Source organism: Meleagris gallopavo, chromosome 1 (genome assembly GCF_905368555.1).
Source record: "Meleagris gallopavo chromosome 1, MGAL_WU_HG_1.1, whole genome shotgun sequence".
Classification (NCBI taxonomy): Eukaryota; Metazoa; Chordata; class Aves; order Galliformes; family Phasianidae; genus Meleagris; species Meleagris gallopavo.
Window position 1 is genome coordinate 175,216,757 of NC_139404.1, and position 12,277 is coordinate 175,229,033.

The following is a 12,277-nucleotide window of genomic DNA, read 5'->3' on the forward strand; positions in this document are numbered from 1 at the left end:
TGGGCTTATCACCAGATCTTTAAACAAGGTTTGATGAGGGAAGGGGATGTATTTCTGAGTGACTGAGAAGAGCCAGCGAACATTGTCACCTAGGAAACATCAGGGGAAAACCTCAGATTTGTCCCAGAGGAATTTGGGAAGACTCCTTAAAGAAGAACATGGCCAACTGAGGTAATGCATGCAGCATGGAAAATAAGCAGAAGATGGAAACTGTGGTGCTATTAGAAAACAGTGACCTAATTGTTATCACAGAAACAAGGTGGGATGAATCATACAAGTAGAATACAACAATCAAGGTCTAGAAGCTTTTTAAAAGAGATAGGCAGGGCAAGAGGGGCTGGGGAGTTGCCCTCTATCTTATGAAGTGGATAGATTGCAAGGGGCTGCCTATGAGAAACAGCCTCAAGTTGAGACCTTGTGGATTAAAATCAGGCTCCAGATCAATAAAAGACATCTAGTAGTTGGGGTCTATTACAGGCCACCTGATCAACGGGAATCTACTGATGAAGTCTTCTTGCTTCAGCTACAATTCACTCAAGCTCTTATTATCTCTTATCCCCTGATAGGAGATTTCAACCATCCAGACAGGGAAAACAACAAGGGAGGATATCTTCCTAGTCAAGATATTGGACAGACAAATCAGAGGTAAATGGTTACTAGATCTGGCGCTACCAATGTGGAAAAGATCATTAAAGAAGACTGGAGGCAGTCTGGGCTGTAATGACTATGGCCTGGTTAAGTACTCAACCTTGAGGAACATTAGGCCCAGCAACTGAAGAGTAAGGACCCTGAGCTTCAGGAGAGTGAACTTCTGACTATTTAAGGAATTACTGGATGAGCACTCCTGAGAAACCGTCCCTAGGGACAGAGCTGGCAGCAATTTAAGGATGTCTTTCTGATAGCACAAGGGCTTTCCATTCCCCAGCATAAGAAACTGAGTAGAGAGGCAGAAAACTGGCGAGACTGAACAAGGACATTCCGGTCAAATGGAATGATAGGAAGGAAAAGTACAGGCAGTGGAAGCAGGGATGAGTGGCCTGGGAAAAGAGATGGCCAAAAGAGTGTATCCCCTCTGAAATAAGAAGGGAGAACTGGCTTCAACAGACATGGGGAAGGCTGAGGTAATCAACATGTTCTTTGACTCAGTGAAGGGAGTGCAGGAGGGGATTGTCCCCCTCTGCTCCATCTTTGCAAGGCTCTGTCTGCATCCAGGTCTGAGGCCTTCAGCTTAAGATGCAGATCTGTTGAAGTAGGTCGAGAGGAGAGCCTCAAACACAGAGTGCTGGAGCATTTCTCATTAAGAAAGGGGAGATCTTATTGAAGCCTTCCAGTACTTGAGGAGAGCCTATAAGCAGGAGGGAGACTGACTTTTTACATGGGTAGATAGTGATAGGACAAGGAGGTACGGCTTTAAACTAAAAGAGGAGAAATTTAGGTGAGATTTTAGGAAGAAATCCTTACCCAGACACATCTCATCCCTGGAAGCACTCAAGGCCAGGTTGGATGGGGCTCTGGGCAGCTTGACATGGTGGTTGTAAACCTGCCCACAGAAGGAGGGTTGTAACTATGTAAGTTGCTATGAGGCAAATATTTATTTTCATGGAAACTACAACAGATACAAATAGCAAAATAACACTATTTGACAGAGCAAATTCTGAGCTACAAAACACTATTTTCAACAGGGTCACCACCATTAGCTAAGCATTTTTGCCAGCAACTAAGATGAGCCTGCGTGCCATGCTCATAAAAATCTGCATGGCCCTATGGAACGTGGCTTTCACATCACTGTCACTACAGCTGAAAAGCAGCACCCACCACTTCACTGTGCTCACATTCACTGCTTGACCTCCATAAATACTCTGCAAGCATCACTGAATGTCCATGGGTGCAATTTATTCCACGTGGAGGAATTAAATTCCACCTTTGCTTCATAGGCACTTCCATGTCGGATGCCATTCTGTCAGACTGCCCCTTCTGCTGCCATCTGTCACACGGCAGCAACATGTAAAGAAAGGTTCTGCCTCTACTGCCATACCACCAACATCCTCCCCTGAAATTGTGAGCAAACATAATAAAACAGGGGGCAGTGCTTTCGGACCAGTGCTTACAGATGATCTTTAAGATGCCTTCCAACATAAGCCATTATATGATACTATGAAATCGCTGTTATATTTGAATAAGCCATCATTGAAATGAACATAAAAGGTAGCTCATGATATAAATACATTTACATCTGTTTGTCGAGTTGTTTCAAATGCACATGATGTTACCATCAAACTGTAGATATTTCCCTGCTGTGATTTATTCAACAAAACATCACTGCCTCATTGATGCAAATGATGCATTTACTTCCCGTAATATGTAGAGACAAGTTTCCCAAGCTCCACATGGAATAGTATCCTATCCCTGCTCTCTTATCTTCCCAATGCTGCTTGTTTTATGCCATGAAGAAGAAAGCAGAAGAAATCATGACGTCAATCTGACTTGGGTAGAACATACTATGCTTTGTTGTTGTTGTTTTAACATTAGAGCATAAGGTCTGCTAATGTGATGCTGGCTTTGCTGTAAATCACTCTTAGTGTCTGAATTTTAACTTCATCTTGTGAGTTATTCCAGTTTGTTTGTACAACCAAATTCTATAAAGTATTTGCACGGAGTAGGAGTATACCACTGATTGTAGATTGGTCCAGAAAGGAACAGTAGCATGAAAGCAGTAGGAACCAGATTTTGCAAACAGTTCAAAAAATGTTTACAGGTTCTTCTTCTCAGTAGAAGCCTTATTCAGAGGCTAGAGAAGTCAGGTGATATTCAGATGCAGTTCTGTATTTTGAATTGAATGATACAACAGGAAACACTTGTAAGAATAGCTGACATAGCCAAGCTGATCAAAATTTAAGCAATAAAATTATTTATCTGCCACCATCAGGTGGCCAAAAAACAACAGAGTACGGTTTATTACATTTTTTGCTTATTTGCTAACACAGCCTAGCAGAAAACACAGTACTTGCTCAAAGAAAGCAATGAGATCTTTCAGAAATCTTCTGCTCCTTACCCCAGCCTTTTGAACATCCTTCCTTCAGTTGTGTCAGCACAAACGCTTTGGTATTAACAAACTCATCAGATTAAAAAATAACCTTAATAAAGTAGTTGTTTTTAACACCGTGGAGGGATCCACAATCTAGCTTACTGAATAGTTTCATGAACAGTTTCAGAGTAGTCACTGGGGTAGCACAACACTGGTCTAGACGGTCAGAAGGGAGAATTCTACAAGCCTGAATTGTTGCTGAGAAAAAAAAAATCCGTCATCAAACCTGGACATCACTATTTGCTGAACAGTCCAGTTTGGGACAAGCTATGCTATCCTACATTTCAGAAATTATACCTGTGATGGATTGGGATTGACTAGTTCCTAGTTCATATTATTTCTTATCTGTCATTCAATGAAATCTTAATATCTACAGCTGAAAGAAACAACTTCAGTCTAGAAAGTGAACATAAGCAGTCATTTAAAAAACATGCTTTCATTTCTAACGTTTAGATGCTTCCCCTATATATAGGATTGGTATTTTCAGTTTATTTACCTGAACTAAGCAAAATATAACTACATAATGGTGCATTTAAATTTCTGGCATCCTAAGACACACAACTTATTGTCTTCTCTTTTAAGTTTAAACAAAGGTGATAGCAGTTCTCCTGGCCTCTAATACTCTCTTTACTTGTTCATTATAGAATCCTTTCAAAGTTGCCTTTAGCAATTCACAAACTCATTTTTTTCCTGAGTAAATATTTAAACCAGATCTGTTTAAAAATGTCTACAGAAAGAAAGAAGATAAAAGCAAGCATTTAGATTTATAACTAACTGGGTAATAATCAACAGCTAGTAGTGCTGAAAGGACTTCATCCATGTCTCAGCTTTAACAGGAACCTTTAGTCCAGGCAGGGGGCTGTGAGCCTTTGTGTCCTTTTGGTAACATTCTTAAGCAAATAAAAAATTTGCCACACACCTCAGTGGACAATTAATTCATTGAAACAAGACATTTAAACTTTTCCTTTTCATCTGCAATGTAAGAGTTTGCTGCACTAATATTTGTCTTTCTGTTTCATAGTGGAAAGAAAGAAGATAAGAAAAGTGGAGAATTAGAACTCAGCCAGCTATAATGGAGAGCTTGCCCCTAGTCGTTTGTCTCCATTTAACTTCAATTCATGCAAACTTAAATTTCTAAGCTATCAAAACGTATTAATTAGTGAAATAAACTGCAAGCATTTTCAGCATTAGGTTTCAAAAACTGACTTTCACACACTATTATTTATACTTTCTTGTAGAAACACACTTTCTATTTAGACTTAAAACTGAGATATTTCCCCCTTGTGATGTTAAGTAAAATTCTCATAAGCAGGTTTCAATTCATTCTGACCATTTTAGGCATAACTTCATAGGCTGCTTTGAGGACAGAAGATACACTATCTTAAACTGAGATATCTTATTTTAGAGACCTGAGGAACCAATAGACAAATTCTTAATTAAAGTCTTCTGAGAACCACAATGAAATACTGTAATTTCACATCATGGTAGGATTTCAGTTTATAAAGACTGTAGTAGTTGTTTTGTATTTAAACATGTACAACATGGTGAATTTCAGAAACTTGACAACTCATGCTTTCTATAAAGAATTGCTTCTGGTTGGAAAGGTGGAAAGCTCCCAAAACATAACATTTACAGAAAGTTACACATGTAAACCCAACATTTTCCACAACGTTATGCTGAAGTAGTTTTATTTTTCATATTACAAAGCAGACAATAATAAATGCAATGAGAAAAATCCACTCCTTTTATTGAATTAAGAATTCAATGGGATATTGAATTTCTAAGACCATCAATTGTCTTAGAAAATGTATTAAAAAGCTGCTGTTACAAAAGGCGACTCTCTCATTTCAAAAAGATTCATATCCTCTCATTGACCAAAAATGAAGAGAGAAACTCCGTACCTGTTTCCTTCTTAATGCATATAACACTACTAAATTTATGTATAGCATTCTCCCTTGCTGTAACCTTAGAAGTTATTTTAAAGATATCAACAAATAATCCTTTCTGCATATCACAAACTTCTATTCACTAATTAGAACTGGAATCAACCATGTAGTAGGACAGAGGATTGTTTATCCTCCAGTGATTGGTCATACAGCTTTGTAATAACAATGCTGGGCCTGTCCAAAAGTATTCACAAAACAATTTACCAACAAAAGAAGAAAAATAAGTCATGCAAAGAATTCTTCGCTAGATACATTTTTTTGCCAGACTTTCAGCTTAAACATTCTAAAGCAAAAAGTTAATTTTACTCCAACATGAGGTGAGGGACACTTACAGTGGGGCTCATAGGGAGGAGGAGGATCACCACAGGGAACACACTCCATGTCTTGAAAGCCTCCGAGCTTGGTCTTCCTATAAAAACTAGAAAATAGAAGAATAATTCATAGTGACAAAGTCTTTCTCAGAGACGTTTGAATGATGTCATAGTCTTGTACAAAGAACTTATCTAAAATACCTTCCTAATCAAGTAGGTCTGGCTTTTTTTCAACCATAGTATTAACCTAGCAAAATGTTTTCTGTTGCGGCACATTAAGAAAAAAGTACTAACTTTACTTTTGTTTTACTACTAACATAAATATTCCTCTAAAATATGAAAACTATATCAGCTAAAACAAACAGCTTTCCAATTGCTCAAGAAACTTCCACGCTAACAACATAAATAGAAACAGATTTATAGGCTCTAGGACTGGAGGTGCCAATGTGATTATTCACTCTGAATGAAATCTGTTAACATCTGTTTGTAGCTGACACAGCTACTGAATCATTTTGAAGATGAAAAATAGAAAATGACACTTTGAAACCAGTGCAAAACAGATACCATCATATTCTATGAGAGATAATAGCTAAACCTTTAGTTTAGCCAGCTGTAGATTATATGTACATCCATTCTCTTAGGCCACATCTAAAGTGATGGGTAGGGTAAATAAGTGGTGTCACTTTCTATAGTTCAATTCCTCATAAGCTCCAGACTGGAAACTCAGTGATTCCTCTATTCATGTTTCCAACCTTACTGTCAGTAAAAGCACATTGTGTTAACAGCTGCCATCTCAACATGTACCCAAACACATAGATCTAGAGCAGAATACTTACAAGCAAGCTCATTTAAGGTTCACTTCTAAATCATGTTTTACTCAGGCTTCCTTTTTCCTTCCTTTTCCATCTTACAAAAATACAGCTTATATTATTTACACCATAAGAAAATTGTCTCCTGTTTCACAGCCAAATAAGCCCTACAGTACATATGTAATAACATGCAATAAGAATGTAACCAGTCATTTGGCTTTAGAACTTTTCAGATGTCATTGGCAGTAACATTTAATCTTAAACTGTGACTTAAACTAATACTAGTTACCAAAGCTTTACTAATTGCTTTTTAAATGAAAAGGCTTCACTTCTGTCTTGAGAAGAATAATACGAGGAGCTTCAACAGCATTCAGGTAATTGATAGCTGCTTTGAAAATAAGTAAATATAAAAATTAAATTGTAATGTATATCTACATCTATATATCTGAAATACATATCCTGAAATTATAAAACCTGCTACAGTTTACAAATCAGTTCTCATAACCTACACCTACCAGTTATACTACCAACTGATAGTTCAAAAAGGCATGAAATGTCTTTTAACAAATTTACAACAAATACTGATAATAGTGGAACTTGGCCATAAAGTAAAGTAACTTTTAGAGACCTTGCAACTAAATTCTGTAAAGGGAGAAGATTAGCAACAAAGATCAAACAAACAAAGCACAGCTCCTGACTTATACCATAGCTGTTTGATTAAGTCTCCACGCTTATAATTTGCCCCTTTAGATACATTTATGATTTTTCAGTCAGGATCATACTCTATGAATTTACCAAATTAGTAAGAGAAATTCAGGAACGTGAACCAAAATCACTACTCTAGTCCTGAAAACATATACATGTGAGAAATATTATTAAGGAGAGGAGAAAAAAAGCCAACTAAATAATGTGATCAGTTCTTCAAGAAGATAAATATCTATGTTATAACAAACTAAACATTTTGAAACAATGAAGGATCTCACAAGTAACAACATTTGTATTTCACTCAGGCATCGCATGGACAGTTCTCTAATAAATCAAGTAGGTGTTTATCAGACTATTTTGACAGTTGACAATTAAGACAGAAATTCTGAAATTAGTTGCTTGGATGATACAAAAAGTTACTGGCAAAGCCAAGATTAGAACATGGGTCCTTCATAGTTACGTAAAGGATCTATCCAAGCATTCATCTGGAAAATATTATCAATCAATTTTAATGCAAATAAGCTTTGAATTTGTTCAAGTCTCATCTTCAGAAATGGCCTTACCCTGGTAAACAGTCTCCACATAGTGCATTGCTGGTGGCAGAACAGTTGGCCTTCTGAAAACGGTTAACTAGTGCACAATCCAGACAAGGCTTGCACTTCTGAAAGCCCCAGTCTTCCTTGAATCTGTTTGGCCTGCAAGTCATGCACTGTGCATCCTCCCCATATCCAAACCCGCATTCCTGTAGGGATTAACAAGCAACAGTAAGCTATTCAGTCACTGAAAGCATGAACAAGAAGAGAATGCTGGGATAAAATGAAGACCTGGTATAATTATTACTGAGAGTAGTCTTTCTAGAGACAAAAGGAATCCATTCAGCAAGTTCAAATGTGTCTTCCACTGCTAATAATCTCCCTTACTTCTATAAGTAATACTTAGTCAACCACTTTATTCAAGAAACCACTGTGTATTTGAATGATAAAGGGCTTCAAGGACTCCCACAGTTTCATTATTACTAGCTTATGGTAGAATTATTGAGCTGTCTGTTTTTTAATTAGGTCAGTCATGTGAAAGTGCAGAAACTGGGACAAGTGAAGTATAAAGGCACTTACTCAGTTACAAATACAGCAAAGAAGCACTTTGATATTAAGGTTCACAGTTAAGGTGAACAAAGTTAATTGCTGAATAGAGTGTACTGATCTTCAAAGGCTTAGAAATTCTGTTACCAAATAAAACAGAGCTGGTTAATGACCATTGGCTACACACAAAACGTTGCTTAGCCATTAAGAATTTCAGAAACTCAACCCACTCCAGCTCTAACAGTACTTAACCTGTCAGAAAAAAATTAATAGGTCTGGGAATCAGAGGGATGCATAATATTTGACTACATAGGGAATACTGTTATGGTTGGTGATTCACCAATTTCAAGAGATTCTTTCCATTCATTTGGAAAAAGACACATAATACAACTGATTGGCAACAAAGAGAAACAGTATACCAAACTATCCATAATACTTTGGGGATCGGGTTCTACAAACTAATTATCCAGAACTATCAATATATTTCATTTCTCTCTCTCTCTTTTTTTTTTTTTTTTTTTTTTTTTAAGAGCTATATCAAGTCACTAGGAGTTGTTGCTTACTTTTCCCATCTGAATATCCTATTAATTTTTGCAGTAATTTGACTAAATGCATTAGTGGCACAACACAAAAGCAAAAAGGATGCAACAGATTATTGGAAAGGACTTATGGGGACAGAAATAGATGGGAAAGACATCATGAGGACCTCTTTCTCCAGCGTGCAGTCTTAATGGAAGTATAGAGCAAATTCCCAACAGGAAAACTGCAGGAGTTCTTCAACTGGAGCAACTTCAGATTTCCACCAGTTTCCTCCACAAAGCTCCATGTTCCATGCACGCAAATGACTTTTCCCAGACTGTCATCTAAGGAGGTCTACTGCTGTAAATGGCTTTGAGCCTCACAAATGCACACAGGCTTCTCCACGACTTTATTTTGAGAACATTCATGAAACTTGATCTGTGATGGACTTAGCTAATATGTGCTTTTAGTGCCTTAGATTTGCAATGATATGGTAAAGTATCAGAAAGAAAGAACCTCTAAGGATGCGTTTTACTGGACACTCTAAGAATTTTCTAATTTTCTAATTTTCTTTATATTAAAAATACTGTCATCTGGAGAACAAGCAGTCAAGTACCCACAAAACGAACACTTCTAAGAAAGCAACTACAAATGGACATGAAATATCTTTCCTCCATCTCTAGATCCATGAACTAAAGAGTACACAGAGGGGATAACTTAGAAATAAGTTCTAACTTTTTCTTCTTTTTTTGCAGAAATGCAATTATTTGCTATCTTTTTTCATATTAAGGAACAGACAATCAGTGAATACCAAAGAAAACATATTGGTTTCATATAACGTACAGCACGCTCCTCCTCCAACATATTGCCCATAACAATGGTAGTACGCAAATACAGATATACAAATACTTCTTTTTTTTTTTTTTTTTTAAATTGATTTCAGCCACAGAATGTTTTCCTACTACTTAATTCTTAGTCTATTGGCTTCTGCTGGGAATCAATGTTAAAACAAAATAGAAGTGCTATAGTCACCAGTATCTTGTCTAAAAATGTCTCAGTGTATTCAATTTCATTTATGCAATTGCAAGATTTCATACAAAGGCACAATTACCACTGAGGACCAGAACCAGACTAACTTCTGTTACAACATTTTGCTTTCCTAACTCCAAATAAACATTTTCTTTACCACATTCCTTCTACTCTATGTTCTTTCTGTTTAGATCACCCAAATAGCAGTGTTACATAATATACAATATAGCCCAGACAAACTTTATATGTTTGGATCTTTTGATAAATCACTTGAAAACAGTCCCTCCCAAGTCCTAGAAATTTTCAAATATAAAACCTAGATTAACTTGATTGTAAGTTTTCCTTTCCAGACTACCTTTGAAGTTTCCAGTTAAAAACAAGCAAACACCAGGAAATGAAGTTAAACACTTTTAACTCATTAACCCAAAGTATTCAAGTTTTGGTTAGTTCTTTCTAGATCTAACAGATCTGCTTTGCTGTAGTTAGATATATGGACAAATCCTAGTGATCTTTTTTAACCTGGAGTGGTTTACTACTGAGCAGTAAAAATGGCAGATGCAATATAAAGAAATCTTCTGCCCAAGGGATTTTAGCATCTCCAGTCTTTTCAAAGATGACTTCTAAGTCTTTGCCAGGAATTCTGCAGATGAGATCCATAACAGCTACAACTTTATGTATGTGCTTTTTATGTTCGCATAATATTTGAGGTAGTTAACTGCCTGGCAGGTGCAAATAAATATTTAAGCTTGTAATCCAGGCAGAACTTCAAAGAAATCTGTACTCATAATTAATTGCATTCCTTAAACTGAAGGATATTATTTAGGTGATGGATTCAAACCTTTTGAATATTTGGATTTTATGATTTATCTGTCCCACAAAGAGACAAACAACTGACTTTTCATCTTCTATCAGTACACGTGCAAAACTGATGTACATCAGTTTTCTTAGTGCTGTATTTACAAAGCTGGCAAATTATATGGCAAGTTATATATGAGAACTGAATAGTCCTCAGCTCCCCTCATCCCTCCTACTCTCCCACCCGTGCTCAGAAATAAGCACTTATCTCCTGTGGTAGTTCACCTCAGGACTGCAGGAAAGAGGAAAAGCTTATGACCTCCATTAGTTGGATTTCAAACAATTATTTCTGTTTTCACATCAGGAAAAAAAAAAAAAAAAAGCAGGTAAACACACACTATATTTGTCTCTCTTTTTGCAAAGCAGGCTGTGAAGAACACTTTGCCCATTTTTTCTTTTTGTTTTCTCCGTACAGCACTGCCATCAATGGTAATAGGTAACAGGAATGAAATTTTTCTCAAATAATACACAGTACAAGCTAAGAAAAGAGAAATATTAATTTAGAAAACTGCATTAAAATTCATTGAAAATATCCTCAAAGTTCAAATGCACTTCTGTTCTATGGATAATTATAAAACCTTCACTGTCACAGTACTTGGCATCTCATCATCTTGAATACATTGATCCCCAGAAAAACTTTTCAGATGCCTCCAAAACATCTCTAGCAAGACAGGACAATAAATCCATAACTTAGTTTGAAGTTAAAACATATTAAATACATACAAAACAGGCACTTAAAAATATTGTGTTAGCAGCTTTACACCTTTTCTTTCAGTATGTACTACCCATATACTGACTCAGACAGAAAAGCCAAAAGTGCAGCAGATAATGAAGGCTAATGGAACTAACTGGTGTGGTTCTTCCCTAGAAGTTGAGTACAGCACAGAAAGTAAGTGAACAGCAAATTAGAGTCTTTCAACTAAAATAACTTCAAATTCCATTTAAAAATTTTTTCATGCATCATGAAAATCATAATCTGACAGTACTTTTTACAGTTTTTTTTCCCTTTGTTCTATTGATTATCCTCAACCTAAGTAAGTCCTTATATTGTACAACACTAAGAAAATCCACTTGGTCCATCATGACTAAATGAACACTTCGATATTCTAAAAAAAAAAAAAAAAAAAAAAAAGCCTTTCAGTTACTAAGACATGAAAAAATCAGGTCACATAACAGGTTGCAGCATTACATCATGGCTGGGATCCGCCTCGTCTACAATTGAGTAATCAGATGCACCTGCCAACAGAAGTCACAGAGCAGGACAGGATGCAACAGTGCACTGCAAATGTGAGATTTAGCTCCTGTGGCAAAGTTAGTGTCAGAAGAGTTTCACGTTTGGTGAGTAAGACTTGGCAGGCATCTGCTCCAGCGTCCAAGACCGACCCTGGAACACGTTAGCCTCTACTGCAGTGGATATGATAGGTTTCTTCAGAAGCAGCCCTCTAGCTTTAAAAAGTTATGCTGTCACAGCTGAACACAGCAACAGTTGCCCTCAGTAACTTCACCAGGATAACGTCAGATGCAATACCACCTCATTTTCTTTGTAAGGACAAATTCACAAGTAGATGTAAACAGCACCTTTCTGATTAATTCATAATTCCTGTTCTGAGCTATGATGCGAGCCCCCTTTCCTTCATCGAATACCTAGCACGAGGAGGTAACCTATGATGCAAAGAACAGCCCTACATCAGCAGCCCTCAAGGTGCCCCTGCCTGCAAAGGCAACAGTCTGCTAGTGATGGCATTTATCATGTTTTTGGTGACATAACTGGCTTAAAGCATTCTTTCCCTTTCATCTGTGCTCTTTCTTCCTTGTAGTACGCTGTCCTTAACTACTGATACAACTGAGCATGATGCTAAAATGTACATCTGATCATGAGACAGATTGTGATCAGTTCAGCAATCTGTTTTCTAGTACATCCTAAAGATTTACTGTGCTG

General features: G+C 36.9%; 1 protein-coding gene across 4 annotated transcripts in view; it reads right to left on the reverse strand.

The window, feature by feature from the left end:
- The window catches only part of TNFRSF19 (TNF receptor superfamily member 19), a 54,547-nt gene that overhangs the window by 23,027 nt on the left and 19,243 nt on the right, over nucleotides 1–12,277 (reverse strand). For all 4 annotated transcript variants that reach the window (XM_085216152.1, XM_085216153.1, XM_085216151.1 and 1 more), the window contains 2 exons: nucleotides 7,420–7,598; nucleotides 5,364–5,449 (listed from right to left, as the gene is read on the reverse strand). In XM_085216152.1, coding sequence (XP_085072278.1) covers nucleotides 5,364–5,449; nucleotides 7,420–7,598 — 265 coding nt within the window. The remainder of the gene's footprint in view (nucleotides 1–5,363; nucleotides 5,450–7,419; nucleotides 7,599–12,277) is intronic.